Source organism: Danio rerio, chromosome 12, assembly GCF_049306965.1.
Source record: "Danio rerio strain Tuebingen ecotype United States chromosome 12, GRCz12tu, whole genome shotgun sequence".
NCBI lineage: Eukaryota > Metazoa > Chordata > Actinopteri > Cypriniformes > Danionidae > Danio > Danio rerio.
Genome location: NC_133187.1, coordinates 31,953,835 through 31,971,046, shown reverse-complemented (window position 1 = coordinate 31,971,046; position 17,212 = coordinate 31,953,835). Strand labels below are relative to the sequence as shown.

At 35.2% G+C, this 17,212-nt stretch overlaps 1 protein-coding gene across 19 annotated transcripts in view; it reads right to left on the bottom strand.

Annotated features, from left to right (window-relative positions):
• Positions 1-17,212, bottom strand: part of ablim1b (actin binding LIM protein 1b) — a 161,598-nt gene that overhangs the window by 47,655 nt on the left and 96,731 nt on the right. For 18 of the 19 annotated variants that reach the window (XR_012387608.1, XR_012387606.1, XR_012387605.1 and 15 more), the window contains 2 exon segments: positions 13,592-13,718; positions 13,332-13,425 (listed from right to left, as the gene is read on the bottom strand). Coding sequence is in view for 14 of the 19 variants with exons in the window: in XM_073917624.1 (XP_073773725.1) it covers positions 13,332-13,425; positions 13,592-13,718 (221 nt within the window). In the remaining 5 variants the exon portion in view is untranslated. 19 annotated transcript variants of the gene reach the window in all.

The following is a 17,212-nucleotide window of genomic DNA, read 5'->3' as shown; positions in this document are numbered from 1 at the left end:
GCTGATAGGGGAGAGCAGGGAGGTTATAGGGAGCTGAAGGGCTTGATAAACACTGCAGTCTGTCTGTCAGACTCTTCACTTCTTTAAGGTCATTCTTAACCATAAGCGGAAAAATATGGATATGATCACAAGGAGACCCTCTGGGTAGATGTAGAGGTTACTGATAGTTGCACATACTTTTTTTTTTTTGCAAATAGTGTTACTGTTTACTCTATCTTAAGTAATTTTGCTTCTCAATTAAAAGCATTTTATTTACAAATATTTAGATGCTGTAGCTGCATTCTCTCTCTTTTTTTGCAGTTTAAATGAAAAATCATTGACCTTTCAATTTAATGTCAAGTAGCACAACAGTTTACAACATTGATATCAAGAGTTAATAACATTTTTCCAACTTGGAGAATCCCTTTTTACTGTAAGCTATTAAATTACAATTAAAAATATAGTAAATAGTAATTCTCCTGTTATAAATATTCCTGTTATAAATGTAATTGAAATCAAATATGAGCTGTCTTAGTGAGCAGAACATAAGAAACAGTATACTGACCCCAAACTGCAGAGTAGTGTAGCATAGTCATAGCTTAAGGTGCAGTGCATTCCACATAATATTCATAACATGTTTCACTCTCACTCTGTGTGTGTGTGTATATGAGATCATCACTCTCGGTCATGCAGCACACAGCTGTAAGTGATCTGCAGGAGTGTTTCATCATTCTGCTGCTTTTAGTTAACTCTGGGAATGCTGATGAGCCCTGCAGTTCTGACATCTCTCTCTCTCTCTCTCTCTCTCTCTCTCTCTCTCTCTCTCTCTCTCTCTCTCTCTCTCTTTCTCTCTCTCTTTCTCTCTCTCTCTCTCTCTCTCTCAGCTTCAAAACCTCATTAAACCCTTGGTTCTTGAGACATTTTGTCTTATTGTTTTTTTTTCCTTTTTGATTTGTACCCTTTATTTCGTTCTTAAATTCTCCCAATAAACTAACATTCTGCCAGTAATTACTGCACGTAATGTCATTCAAAGCCTGTATGACTTTCATTAGAGGTTTGAAGGATAGTCAGAAATTTCTTTTCCATTTAATGGATGCTCGCTAAAGTTGTGACAAACTGATATAATCAAAATAGCATTAATACTACTCTATTTTATCAGTGATTTTGTTGGCTCAGAAAGTCTAAAAATTAACAACAAAAGTCCTGTAGCAAAACATGTTTCCATCCAAAGCTGCAAATTTAACGAAGGGTTGGGCGATTTGGCCCCGATTTTTTTCTGAATGTCGATTTTTGATTACTTTTCGATTCATCTTCCAGCCCTTTATTTATTATTAATATTATTATTATTTGAGGTAGTTGTTTGGGAGTGTTCTTGATATTAATTTGTATTTTTTTTTCTTTGAGGCTAACTCTGCCTTGCACCTATGGCTAATTCCGTGTTGTCGGCTTATTAAGCGGAAGCTGATTGGCGTCTGGGTGGCTTTTTGTTTTGATCGCATATCTGGCTGATCCTCCTGTTTTTTGCTCTGTTGCGAGCATGACCCACTCGCAGAGAATCTTTATGTATCTTGCTGTCCTGATGAAGGTTTGAGAATTCTGTGCGTGTCTCGTGCAGCCGCTGCTGAGGAGCCATGCTGGTGTTGTTGCTGTTTGTTTCATTCTTTTTTATTTGTTTGTTTGTTTAATTATTTTGATTAAGTTAATATTGGTAAAAGACATGTATTTTTGTCTTTAATTGTTTTTCTTGAGTTGCGTGTCCTTTTTATCTAGCTGACCCCTCCCTAGATGAACTTTATGAATTGGTGTTCGTAACACATGTGCTATATAAGTGAAAACAAAAGTTGGCTGTAGTGTATGATTATGAGTGAATGTGAAAGTGTATGGGTGTTTCCCAGTAATGGGTTCCTGTTGGAAGGGCATTAGCTGTGTAAAAGATATGGCGAATTAGTTGGCGGTTCATTCCGCTGTTGCGACTCCTGATAAATATGGGAATAAGCTGAAGGGAAATGAATGAATGAATGAATGAATGAATGAATGAAATTGTCTTTTTGTCATAAATAGTTCTAAATTAGCTTCAGACAAGTTCAAATATGGCACAGAACCACTTCTACAATAATTCACAGCTTCACATTCTTTCCAGTGTAATTCATGAAAAAAAAAGCCAAACAGTTTTGGAACATCATAAGTGAAATTGTTTCTTCCCACCCTCCACTTTTTGAAATTCATGTCATACATCCATACATCCGACTGCACCAAAAAATCTAGAATCTTTGTTTATCTTGCTTCTCAAACAGGCAAACAACTCATTTTTATTGTTGTTGCTCTATCAGCTGGAGCTGGGAGCAGTGAGCAGGGAGTTGCCCATTTGGCTCCTCTGCAGGGGAAACATCCCATGGTCCTCGGCTGTCTTGAACTATGAGGCAATGCAGCCGAAACGCATGATTTCACACAGATGTGACCCCTCAGCTCCTGGCAACAAGGCCATGCAACGGTTTCCAGTAAACAAAGCAGAGTGACAACATGTTGTAGCTTTCTGTGTAGCACTCTGTCTGAGGAGACGGCTAGCAGTCATTTCCTATTGCATCACAAAAAAAGCTGATGCAGAACAGAGGATACTGAAGGAAAAAGGGGCCAAGAACAGTCCAGCCCTCTGCTGTAGACCAGATGGAGGGGTGTGGACAGAAGACAGAGCCAGGGAGAGGGAGAAAACAGTGAGTGGGGATGTGAAGGGGAAAAAATGTGAGGGAATAAAAGACAGAAAGTGCTTGGATAGACGATAGGGGTGTAACAGTACATGCAGTACTCAAACATGTTGGTTTGGGTCTTTAGATTCAGTTTGGATCCACTCAAGAATTGCGTTTCACTGCTTGTTCAAATTATTTAGTTAAAATGAGCTGAAAAAAAAACACACTATTTTAATTCATAAGTAATTTCTTTTATTTTCAGTCCACTTACATTTGTAATAAAACAAGCTTGCTTAAAAGGATAGTTAATTCTGTCTGCATTTGTCGAACATCCTCCACTTGTTCAAACCTGTTTGAGTTTATTTCTTCTGCTGAACATGGAATACATGAAAAAACTGCCACTGACGTCTATAGTATTTTTGTTCCTACTATGCAAGTCAATGACTTGTTTTCTCTCTGCATTCTTCAGAATATCTTGTTTTGTGTTTTAAAAGAAATTCATAACATTTCACAACCCTTTGAGCTTGAGTAAATGGTGAGGAGATTTTAACTTCCCTTTAATCATTTTGTGTTGGGAAGGCATGAACCATTTTTGTTGGCCAAACTAAATGGGCAGTGGATTTGAATTTATTGGATTTTAATGGAAAAATGTTAAGTGTAGTCTGTCTTACACAGCATAAAAGACTTGTTAGAGTTATTCATTAAGATTTAGAAGAGTTTAATTAAGATCTTGAGTTTGTGGTTATAGAAATACCGTGCTGCAATACTCTAGGGTGTTGGCAGGTTTATTAAAATAATAATGTTTACTTCATTCAATATGCAGTCATTGTTCTAATTCTCATTTTATTTTTACAGTTTTTACACATTGAAAAAGTAAACATTATACTTACTGACAAGTTTGAGCTGCTAAAGTTCTTCAATTTTAACATAATTAAATTTGGTTGTCTAAATAAAGTAATTAAGATGAACTGCAACTACAGTTAACCAGATAAACCAGCTCAACAAGAGAGCTCAAGTAAAATTTACAATATAATTCAAATGAAAGTGATTTGATCTTATTGGGTTCCAGTTTCCTAAATTTAATTTAAAATAACATCATTCAAATGTGTGGAACTGTGTGTCGTGATTATACTAAGTTGCACCATTGATTCCTTTGTTGTGTGCTTATAGAAAACAAATACAACATTGTTTTAACCACTTCATTAGTATACAGTTCACCTTGTATATTATTCATTCATTCATTCATTTTCCTTCGGCTTTGTCCCTTTATTCATCAGGGGTTGTCACAGCGGAATGAACCGCCAACTTATCCAGCATATGTTTTACACAGCGGATGCCCTTCCAGCTGCAACCCATTACTGGGAAACACCCATACACTCTTGCATTTACACACATACATACACTACGGCCAATTTAGTTTATTCAATTCACCTATACTGCATGTCTTTGGATTGTGGGGGGAACCAGAACACCCGGAGGAAACCCACGTGAACACGGGGTGAACATGCAAACTTTACACAGAAACGCCAACTGACCCAGCTGGGGCTCGAACCAGCAACCTTCTTGCTTTGAGGCGACAGTACTAACCACTGTTGCAGTGCAGACATGAATATCATGTGTACTCCAGTAGAAGCCATTTTTATCTGTAGTCATTAAAGCAAGTTTTTCAGTATACTGTATATGGCCTGACTGGCAGATTTGTAATGCTGTGTGCTGTATATCTTCACTGGTAGCTGAACAAAAGTACTGCGCTCTACAAACCTGCCCATGAGGAATAAGCCAGACAAGTGGATCTGACACAGTGCTGTTGGCTGAGATAATGGTTACTATAACAGCAAACAGAAAAACCAAACCCTCTGAACCAGATCCAGCAGCAACAAAATGCCAAAGAGAGAGAGTAGATAAAAGCAAAAAAAAAATGTTAAAATGCAAATGAGATCTCTTTTATATAACAATTAATATCCCTATACAGCAATGCGATTAAATTGAGACAAAATGAAGACTTTTAGAAAGGTTGATCAGATTTTATGCTTTCTCATGTGTTTTTTTTTCAATTGTTTGTTCATGCTTTTGTAATTTTTTAAGGATCTTAAATTGTTTTAGAAAGATTATGAATTAATTTGTTTAAAATAAATAATAATTAAAATTAAAAACATAATAATATAATATTTAATTTGATAAACAGGGCATCAGAAGTCACTGGTTTGGTCGTGAACAGTTTATGTTTTTATTTCTGGAAAAAATATTCACTTATTTTAGTTTTTTTATTGAATAGAAAATTCCAACAATATTTTTTGGAACCTTTTAAAAGTTTTACTGTTAATTTTGGTCAATTTATGTTTTTGCTAATCAAGTCTGTGTTTATTTGATAAAAATACTTTTGTTTTATCAACAAGTACCACTGTAATATTCAATTTTGGTGCTCTAGAATTTTTTTTTGGGAACAAATGAATCGCTCAACAAATCATATGGGAGTTGTTGGGATAATTAGGTAAAAATAAATGCATATTATAAGAAAGTGTGTTTTGACCTTGGATCCACATCAGAATGTTGTTTGAGACCCCGAAACCAAAATATGACCTTTTTATGTGCATAATAGGGACTCTTTAAAAAAAAAAAAAACTGTTACAGACCTCAAACCATTTCTTCTGATCCTTTAAAATATGCTATCCATATCTGTTTACTGATAATTTTATTTAATTGTATGTGTTTGCAATTAAGTCTGTGTTTATTTGATAAAAACACTTTTGTTTTACTAACAACAACCATTGCAATATTCAGATTTGGTGCTTTACCATTTATTTATTTTTTTGGTGGAAATGGTGATACATTTATTATAATTATCAAACCTTTTCTCCAAATTCATTAAAATATGCCATTCATATTTATTTGAAAGATTTCTATAGTCTTACTCTGTCTAATGTTTTTTTAAATTTTTTTATCTGCATTTGCATTTTATTTCTTGTTTAAATAATGCATTTAGAAAACATCTGAGAACATTAAACGTCATGAGAATCAAAAGAATGATCTCTGAGCAATTTCCCTATGGATACTGTGTGTGTCTGTGTGTGTTGAGATAACGCAGGGCCAGCTGGTGTGGCAGACTTGTCATTTCTGGATAGTCTCATTAGACACTGTTTAATGAGATTGAAACTTCATTGCAGTTAAATAACTTATCCACGGTTGACATACAGAATCGGACAGCCAAGACTAATCTAGCTAACGTAAGGCTATCTACGTCAAAACAGCACTTAGCGTCTGTTCCCAACAAATGTTTAATAGTACACAGAAAACGATCTGCTAACTGCAAAGTTTCAGTCATAACCAGAGTTAAAATAACAGCATTCCACAGCAATGATTATAAGCAATTTTCGTCCCTCATCAAGTCTGAATGGTCTTCTTGGCATGATTGCGATGCCATCTGAAAACCAGCGGCATCTGTTGAACTCAACATTACATGGAGATTCTACACATATCTGCTTGGGTTTATATAGATAGAGCTGGTTTTGATCTCCAGCGGTCACACATGCATAGGATTCCAGTGCACTTCCTTTCCACCATATGTGGCTGCACAGATCCTCATAAATGCAGATAGTCTACTTGAGTGTACAGTATGAGTGCAAGCTATGGAAGTCGGTTTCCATCACAGAATAAAATGAACACGTACATTTTAGCTCATAATTCTAAAGCTCTTTCTGGTAGTTTTGTGCTTATAGTTCACGCTTAGATTTTATTGTGTGTGTCTTGAATTAAACACCCTCAGTTCAAAGGAAATCTGTTAGAATTCTGGAATGTAATACTTCTGTTTTGTGTTTTATGAATGTTTTTACTTTGGGAAAATAATACTTGAGGTCAAACTTCAAAAAGGACATTAAATTATTTCAAATTTAAAACAATTTAAAAGTCTTCACTGTTCATTTTTGTCAATTTTATGTTTTGCTAATCAAGACTCATATCAACAGTAACATTAACATTAACAGTAACATTTGGTGCTCTACAATTTTACATTTATTATTGATTTTTTTAATAATATTTGAGAAAAAAACATGAATTAGAGATTGCAAGAAAACAAGGTTAAACAAAAATAAAAGTACCCAGGTTCACCCAGAAACCAGGTTCATTCTGAAAATGTTATTGTGAGTTTTTGCTTTCATGAATCCACCAGAGGCCACTGTATACACGTTTTGAGATCTCAAATTTCTTTTGCGAGTGCCATTAGCGCCTGCTGTTTTCATGTAAAACCACCAGAGACCTCTGTCGACTGACTGGCAAACTGAGTAAATTACATACCGATCGACTGATCCTCCCTTCTCCTTCCAAAAACCAAAAGTGTTTCCAAAGGCATCAATTGACACACCCACTTACCTCCCTAAACCCAACCAATAGTGTTTACAAAAGTACCGATTGACCCGCCCACCCACTTCCCTAAATTCAATGGACAGTTCTAAAAAGTAATGCAGAAAAAGAAAAGCCCTAATGCAAGCCAGATTTTTACCATGTTTTTAGATTTTATCACATTTTCACCCTGTCATTTGATTGTTTATTTCATTTTTTGGCTTCTATTTTTGTTTTACCCACGTTCTGGAACTGTTTTTGCCAGACTCAAACACCGTCATCGTGGTCAGCCGGTTAGTGCGAAAAGGAATGCCGTCATACCACCCCGTAACGTTCGTTTTAAAGACGAAATGCTTCCATACGGACTTCTGCTATATTAAAACATAATTTGCAATTTCTATAAATGTGTATAGGGCTACGCTTTCTGAATGAGCCAGTTGCAAAATTTTGTCTTTGATATGTAACTGTATTTCACAATTTTGCTATATTGACTCACAGTTCTGAAAAAATATGTTAAAATGCCAAGATATAATTGCAAGACATAAATCAGAAAAAAAATACAGGAAAATGTATAAACCTGCAACTGCAAGAAAAACCCACAATTATTTAGAAACATATCTACAAAAATCTGTGGAAAAACGTCTAATAAAAAACTCTAAAATAAAAAAAACTCTAATATCTAATCCATGTGGAAGAAAAGACTGCCACAGCATGCACAATGAGTACTATAATGAGAACCAGTAACTAATAGGCTGCTGACAGTTTGCTATAATCAAAATGACAAAGCTTAACCAAACAGCAATGAAAAAGGCCCTGAAATATTTACACTCTGTTGATCAACACCATCCTCAACGCTTACATTACTGATGCCCCTAAAACTGACCCCAACACACATCTGCAAACACCTTTAACAAGTACTTTCAAATAACAAATTATCTCTATTAAAAGAGTTTATAAATGTTACCTCTGGCAGGCTGCTCGTGTGGCACCCCAGCCCTGCAAACTAGTGGGTAAAATCTCTTTTACACCCTCTTGTACTCCTATATTTCCCCTTCGGTTCCTCACGTTTCCCTTTCTGGAGAGTTTTCCTATTTTCCCCCCAGCCTCACTCCTCTCTATCTCACTTAGAGGGGCCTGGCCACAAATGGGACGTCCTGTGTACAATAGCTGGGTGGAGCTTTGGATTCCGCCCAGCTCTGCTCACAGCGGATCTGTGTCATGTCTGAAATGTTGGATGAATTAGGCAAAGATGTACAGTAGGTACATTATCGAGACAATTGTCTTACCAATTGTGCAATTAAAAATGGATGTTTGTTACTTGTTCAAACTACTTATCTGAATCAACACATTTCCCGAGTTTTTTGGGGGACAATATCATTGCTTTATGTTCAATTCACCTAACCCCACATTACTTAACTTAATGTGCTTTTTGGGGATTTTTTTCCATCCATTCTGGTGTGATTTTGCATCTTAATTTAGACACAACTTTTTCTATTTCAGCAAATGGGATAATTTTTGGTGACAAATCTTATTTTGACACATATTTTGAAAAAAATGTAACAATACATTTTTTAGCAGTTTTTGCCTTATTGACTCTGGTGCAGATTACAGAGGCACTACAAATCTGTCAACTACAAATACCATCATGCACTTTTTTCACACACCTGGTCCAGATCCCCCTTCATTGCAAACACACACAGTTGAAGAAGTTCAGGACTAATCAGATGGACCATATAAACAGCACAAACACACACAGACTTTGCTGATTCTTGTTCAACTAAAACTTCACGAAGCGTTATTTCATTGTCTTGCCTTGCCGTGTTTCCCGACACTTGCCTTTTTTATTGTGTTATGTTGTTTGCCTTCTGTACGAATCTCTTCACCTGTGACCCTGACTATTCTTTTGGAATACCTGCCTGCTTCTGTTTATTCCTGTTTGACCATTGCCTGTCTGAGTAAGCTTTCATTAAGATGCAATTAACTCAGCTGTCAGAACATAGTAAATATAGTAAGTGTATTTATGCTTGGCACTATAATCTGCTTTTTTACTCCATAGAACTTCATAAAAAATAAAAAAATAAAAAATAAACTTTTTAGCACAGGCCTATCTAAAGGGTTATTGCTGCCAAGTGATGATCAGGTGTAAAAGTGAAAAATTAATTTTTTTCCAACAGGGAAAATCACCAACAATCATGAATGCATGATTATTTATTGTCATGACTTTGCAATGAATAAATGTCATTACAATGGAAGTCAATGGGGCAAAAATAGCCATGAACATAACGAAAGGATAGTCAATTTGAACAGTACACAAGGGTTAAATCTGTAAAAACAATATGAAAACAATATAAACCTCAAATCAATATGTATTGGGACAATGTGACAAAATTTTGTGGAACCTCTCTCCTCTCCTGTGTTTATCTCTCTCCAGATTTGTTGTAAAGATGTTGTTGTTTTTTTTTTTGTTTATATCTTACCATTACAATTTGTATTAAATTTGATCGCAGAATTATGAGTTTAGAATGTCTTTCACACAGTTTAGTAACCAGTGTTGGGTAAAGTTGCTTTTAAAAGTAATATATTACCATCTTGAGTCATTTTTTTTTAAAGGAACTGTGTTACTTAGATACTTTTAAAGAAAATTCACATGAAAGTGTGTGTTTTTCTTAAAATTGTCATATATTACTTTTAAAAGTAACTTTATCCAAGTAACTTGGATCACAAATAACTTTGTTTCATAATTGTCATGCTATAAAGGTATAATTCTGAGAAAGTAAATAAGAATTACAAGATATCCAGAACAAAGACAGGAAGAAAGACTTATGTGTACAGTATGTATTAGCATTTGTGTGAAAGTCACAATTCCTAAAAAAGACTGTTGTTTTTAGTTGTTCCCCTCATTAAATAGATTCTACTGTACTTTAGTAATACAACTGTCGTAGTATCTTTAGATAAACTGTAACAGGTTAAAATAGAAAACAATCATTGCCATGATATTTCTGATAATTTTTTTAGCAAATAAATGCTGTAATGTGAGAAACCATTCTTATATGAAAAGGAATTAATTCATCTTACCAACCTCTGGGTTTGAAGAGCTATAAACTTAAATTAATAATTATAAATCATGATTGAAATCTCTTTTAGGTTTGCTAAGAATTAGTGCAGGGCAAAGATTAATTGGGATTTAACCAAAATAATAATAATAATAAAAAGTTTATTTTGACATAATATGTGTGTACTATGAAAATCTTGTTATGTACATATAAATACATATTATCCTTCTCAGAAGTTTCTCCCTGTACTTGCGATTTTATGACTTTTTACTTAATATCTTACAATTCTGACATTTGTCTTTGATTTTCTTTTACATAAAAATCCTCATTTCTATGACAATCATTTTGACAAGACAGACTATTTAATCATTAATAAGTCTCAATGGCAATAAAATCAAACATGCAATTGCAAGAAATAAAGTCACAATTCTCAGAACTGTGAGACGCAAGTCAAAGATCTGAGAGAAAAAAAGCTTTGCCCAGCCTCAAATGGGATGGCCCATGTATAAGAGCAGGGTGGAGTTATGGAGTACAACTCTGTTCACATCGGGGTTCTGTCAGTTGTTCTCAAATGTTTGATGAATGGGGCTCTGATGTAAGTTCAGGCATGTTTGCGGTTGTTGGGATGTGTGTGCATGTGTGTGTGTGGACATGGGTCAGACCAACGACTCCACTCTTAGGGGATCCAGATGTTTAGTGGGAGCGGAAGTGTAAGAATCTGGAACTCTGACATATACTGACATGACTATAAAACACTGAACTAGAGAACAAGCCATAAGGGACCATCTTTAATATCCGTACGGCAGGGAAACTCACAATGGAGATGGCTTTAATATGTTAAATGTGTCTTTTAGATTGCAGTGGGACGTAACTGAGAGCAATCTGAGTCTTTAGGGGTTTTGTGTCGGGAAAACAAAACACTAACATGTGGAGCATCTAGAATTTCAGTCAAGATCTTAACAATGTTTCAAACTGTTTAGCTTTGACAAAAATTATAACTCAGCATACTATAACTTTACATATTATAACTTAAGAAAAAAAATACATTATACTGTAATACATCTGTCAGAATTTCTTTAAATAATGTGTAACAGTTTAAAACAGAAAACAATCATCTGAAATTGCCATGATATTTCACAATATTACTGTTTTTTAATCAAATAAATGCTGTAATGGTGAGTGACTTAAAAAAGGAAACAATCTCACCAGCCTCAGGATTTAAACATGAAGAATCTAACCAAGGATCTGAGAATACATTGAACAAATGTATGCGTGTGTTGCTTCAAGGACACAACCATTTATTTGTGTTGTGTTTTATTTTCTATTCATCTATTCTTCGTTTCATTATTTTATTTAATTATATGATCATTAGTCATTTACTGTATATAATTATCAATATTGCCAATCTGGGGTTGCAGTGGAATGAATCCCCAACATATCCAGCATATGTTCTACACAGCGGACGCCCTTCCAGCTGCAACCCATCATTGAGAAACACCCATACACTCTCATTCACACACATACAATTTAGCTTACCCAATTCACCCATAGTGCATGCCTTTAAACTTGTGGTGGGAGCACCCGGAGGAAACCCACATAAACACGGGGAGAACATGCAAACTCCATAAAGGAATGCCAACCAACCCAGCCGAGGCTCTAACCAGCAACCTTCTTGCTGTGAGGCAATCATGATACCCACTGCGCTACCAGGATGCCCCACTGGTCAATGTTGTTAAGCACTATTTTTCTGTTGCTGTTGCTTGTGGTATAATAATTTAAAGCACTGAATCATACACAACTAAGATTATTCAATAACCTCTGCTCTTTCTTTATCATTATTACTTCATCTCCTGCTTTTGCTCTGCTCTGGCTTTCTCAGTCAACTCCTATATTGATAGGAGGTTGTTAGTTCAGTTAAATACTGGTTAACAAGTTTGGCTATTGAGCGGCTCTGCTGGCTTGTTGTCTGGATACCCAGAGAAACAGACATTATCCGACAGAATCTGGCCTCCGGGGTTAGATCTCATTCATCTGGCATGAAGAGTGTTATATAACAAACAGTAACAAACTTAATAATAAATCATGACTGAAATCTTCTTTAGGTTAGCTAAACCTACGCCAACACGGGGAGAACATTCAAACTCCACACAGAAATGCCAACTGACCCAGTCGGGACTCGAACTTGCTGTGAGGCAACAGTGCTCATTTATTTTCTGTTCGGCTTGTTCCCTTTATTAATCAGGGTTGCCACAGCGAAATGAACCGCCAACTTTTCCAGCATATGTTTTACACAGCGACCTTCTTTCTGTGTGGCGACAGTTCTACCCACTGCGCCACCGCGCCGCCCAAGAAAATGTTTATTTATACTTATATATATAAAATATTTACAGAATATATGTATATGATACAAATAAGATATTCATTTGAATATCTATGTAACAAAACTGATTTGTGCAGTTTTGTTTTTATGTATGTATGTGTGTTTCACAAACATATATAATTCACACATATATCCTCCTGTTAAAACTAACCTTTGATTTGGGTGTGATTTATCATGATCAATATTTGTCCAGCACTATATGATAAACCAACCTTTTTTAAATGATTAAAACTATTAAAATATATTAATAATATGTTCATATTTACTGTTACTAAATCTGTGATTGATTAATTACTTCATTCATTTCCATTCGTTCATTCATTTATTCATTTTCTTTCGGCTTAATCTCTTTATTAATCAGGGGTTGCCACAGCAGAATGAACCGCCAATGTATTCGGCATCTGTTTAATGCAGCGGATGCCCTTCCAGCTGCAACCCAGTACTGGGAGACATCCATACACACTCATTCACACATTTCGTTTATTCAATTCACCTCTAGCGCATATCTTTGGACTGTGGGGAAAACCGGATCACTCAAAGAGAACATGCAATCTCCACGAAGAAATGCCAACTGACCCAGCCAGGACTCGAACCAGTGAACTTCTTGATGTGAGGTGACTACTGAGCTATCGTGGTGCCTCTTAAAATAATTAGAAATACCTTTTTTAGAATTACGACATACAGTTATTATAATGAACCATTTCTCTTGCTTTATCTACACCACATTATTTGGAAACAGGATCATCCAAATAACAATTTGTCTAAAAAGTATTTCGGATGACATCAAACAATTGCTGCTCATCTTGTTTCACATTTAAAAACCTTTAAAATTCTGCCTACATGTAGTGTTTTGGAAAAAGATAAGAGCCTCAATCAATAATACACATATTCAGTACTCACCTCCAGCACTTTCCCTGTAATAAACTGGTGACAGGCCTCACACTGCACGCCGAAATGGATCTGGTAGTCTTTTTCGCAGTACGGAGAACCATCCCTTAAAGGAGAGAGGCAAGAGAGATTTATGCTTTTATTCTATTCTATTTCACCTCAGTGAAACCGGGATAAGAGCAGAAATTGAATGCTATTAGAAAAGCCGACAGATAAGAGAGGGGGAATTATAGAGATGGCGAGAGATAAAGAATAATGAAGGCATAGCTCACTTGCTGATGTACTCTCCGCTCAGCACTTTGCCACAGGCTTTGCACTTGAAGCAGCCGAGGTGCCACTGACTGTCCAAGGCCAGAAGAGCCTGACCGTTCTTTATATCCCTGCCACATCCAGCACAGTCTGCAACACAACACAAACAGACACACGCGTTACTGAACAACAGACTCAAAATGACACTTACTGACTCTGACATGCTGAGAAGAATCTGGAAAACCAAACAAGATTATTAAAAGTGTGTGTGTGTTTTTTTTTTAGTTTATGAACTTGTCATAAGCTGCATTAAACAATTGTTGTGCTGCTTTTAGGGGCGTCACAATGCAGCAGTGGGTAGAATGATCGCCTCACAGCAGGAAGGTTGCCGGTTCGAGCCCCAGCTGGGTCAGTGGACATTTCTGTGTGGAGTTTGCATGTTCTGCAAGAGTGTATGAGTGTTCCTCAGTGTTGGGTTGTGGATGAAAGGGCATCCCCTGTGTAAAACATATGCTGGATAAGTTGGCGATTCATTCTGCTATGGCGACCCCTGATTAATAAAGGGTCTAGGCCAAAATGAAAACGAATGAATCAATAAATTTGCTGCTTTTCATAGTGTTGTGTTAGTGTTAAGTTTGGTTATTATTATTGGTTAATATTTTGAAAAATATTTTATTTTTGTTTTCCAATTTTATTTTTCACAATTGTTTGTTTCAAACAGCATTACAGTACATATTTATATTTGTAGTGTTATTTTATTATTATTATTAAAATATTGTGAAATAATAATTATTTTATTTTATTTCTTTTTTACAATTGCTATTGATGCAGTAGCATTGTTATTGTTATGTATTTGAAGTTATAAAAAAATAAACAAACAAAATTAAACGAAGTACATTGAATGATATAGGAATATGAAGATCAAAAATATCTGATAGTAGAATGTTCAGTTTTTACATATATATTTTTTTAAAACAACTCTCTCCACTAGATGTCAGTGTTAACAAAATAAACCTTTTCTTAGTTTTCAAGGCCTGTTGATCTATAACATATAACATAACCGCACTAATTCTTAAGGCTCTCTCTAAAATGCTTTCAAGCATAGCTTGTCCATAAAATTCATGCAGCGATCAATAAAGAATCATTATTATATTGCATGACTCATTAAACAAGTGTCTCCAGCATCATTCTCGAAAGCCAAACCATCCTCCCTCCACAAGATGGAGCTTCTTCCTGGCGGAAACGTGAGGGAATTTAGTTTAAACATGCGTAACGTGTGTATAAGGTTGAGGGATAAAAATAGCTCTGGGTTGTCATCTTCTATTTATGTTCCTTGGCTGAAATCCCAAAAGCTTTTTTAAAAAGCAGGGAGGGATGCGTAGGGCCGGGGACGTCCCAGACGCTGCTGATGTTGCTTCAGGCACAAAAGGCATTGACAGTCAGGAGAGTCTATAATGCACTGCATCTACAGTACTGCTTTAATGCATCATTTAAAGGGGACTGATTATGCTACTTTACCTAACATATAAAATAATCTCTGCTGTCCACAGAATGTAAAGTTTCAGGTCAAAATACACAAGTTGGTGGTTCATTCTGCTGTGGTTACCCCGTATTAATTAAGGGACTAAGCCGTGAAGAAAATGAATGATTGAATGAATTATAATTAATATTATTATTAAGTAGGATATTGTGTATTTATTAAATTTTTTTTGAAAAGTCTACTTTTACAATTTGACACATTCAAACCACTGCATGTTCTAACCAACAGGCCCATGTCATACAGGCCTACAGTACTGATAACCTACATTAAAACCATTAACGTATGTTAATTACAGAGCACACACTAAAGTGTAACGTGTATATATATATATATATATATATATATATATATATATATATATATATATATATATATATATATATATATATATATATATATATATATATATACATACATATATATATATATATATATATATATATATATATATATATATACACGTTACACTTTAGTGTGTGCTCTGTAATTAACATACGTTAATGGTGTGTGTGTGTGTGTGTGTGTGTGTGTGTGTGTGTGTGTGTGTGCGTGTGTGTGTGTGTGTGTGTGTGTGTGCCCGTGTGTGAGTGTGTTTTCACAAGCTTTGAAGACATAACATAGCCTAAATTCTGCTTTTAAATAATCACCTATAGGTCACCTATAGCTTTCGTCATGAGCTACGGCTGTGTTCAAAATGGCATAAATATTTTCAAAGTGCACTACAATGAGAACGCAATTGTCAATATGAAGAACACTAAAACTGAACTCCTAAAATACACCTATGAGAGTAGCCTTTGATATATATAGTGAGGCTGGTTTGAGACTCAGCTGTGTGGAATTTGCATGTTTCCCCGTGTTGGCGTGGGTTTCCTCTGGGTGCTCCGGTTTCCCTCACAAGTCCAAAAACATGCGGTACAGGTGAACTGGGAAGGCTAAATTGCTCGTAGTTTATAAGTGTAAATTAGGGTGTGGATGTTTCCCAGTGATGGGTTGCAGCTGGAAGTGCATCCACTGCGTAAAACATATGCTGGATAAGTTGACGGTTCATTCACCTGTGGCGACCCCAGATTAATAAAGGGATTAAGCCAAAAAGAAAATGAATGAATAAATAAACTAATGAATGAATGTTTAACAGAGCAAGGAAGTTTTCACAATATTTTTTCTTCTGGAGAAAGTCTTATTTGTTTATTTTTGGCTAGAATAAAAGCATTTTTAAAGTTTTTTAAATGCCATTTTAAAGTCAAAATTATTAGCCCCATTTAAGCTGTTATTTTTTTCTGATTGTTTACAGAACAAACAATTATTATATATTAACTTGCCTCATTACCCTAATCTGCTTATTTAACCTAATTAACCTAGTTACGCCTTTAAATGTCACTTTAAGCTGTATAGAGGTGTCTTGAAAACTATCTGGTAAAATATTATTTAATGTTATCGTGGCAAAGATAAAATAAATCAGTAGAAATGAGTTATTAAAACTATCATGTATAGAAATATGTTGAAAAAATCTTCTCTCTGTTAAACAGAAATTGGGGAAAAAATAAAAAAGGGGCAAATAATTCTCACCTCAACTATATATATACATTTATATTTATATTTTTTAAATCATTCCAAGTTTGAATGTTGGAGCGTTCTAAATTAATAAGGCATAGGGGGTATAACGGGCAATAGTACACAACCAATACATTTTAGTACACTTCTCATCACAGTTATAAGGGAGAATATAAAATATCTGTCATCTGATTATGCAGTGATATATAATTGTGTGATTATGAATTATGCTGCCTTTGAACATTTTCTGGTTTAATCTACATAGTTCTAAATAGTCAATGGTAATTTTAGAAAGTAGTCAGCTGTGGAAGTAAACAAAGATTAAGGGGCGGTTACATATTTAAAAATAAAAACCTGTACCTACATCACTAGGGGAACAAAATCTGAGTTGCTCATTTGTTTACATGCTTGCAGAAAAAGGCTTACTCATTACTGATTATTGCACTTAAAAAATGGAAAAAAGTAAATTTTTAGTTAAAGATTTATATGAAGTGTCCCTTCTAAATGATATCCTTCCAAACCTCTGCCTACCCCACACTGTGGGTGTTTATGG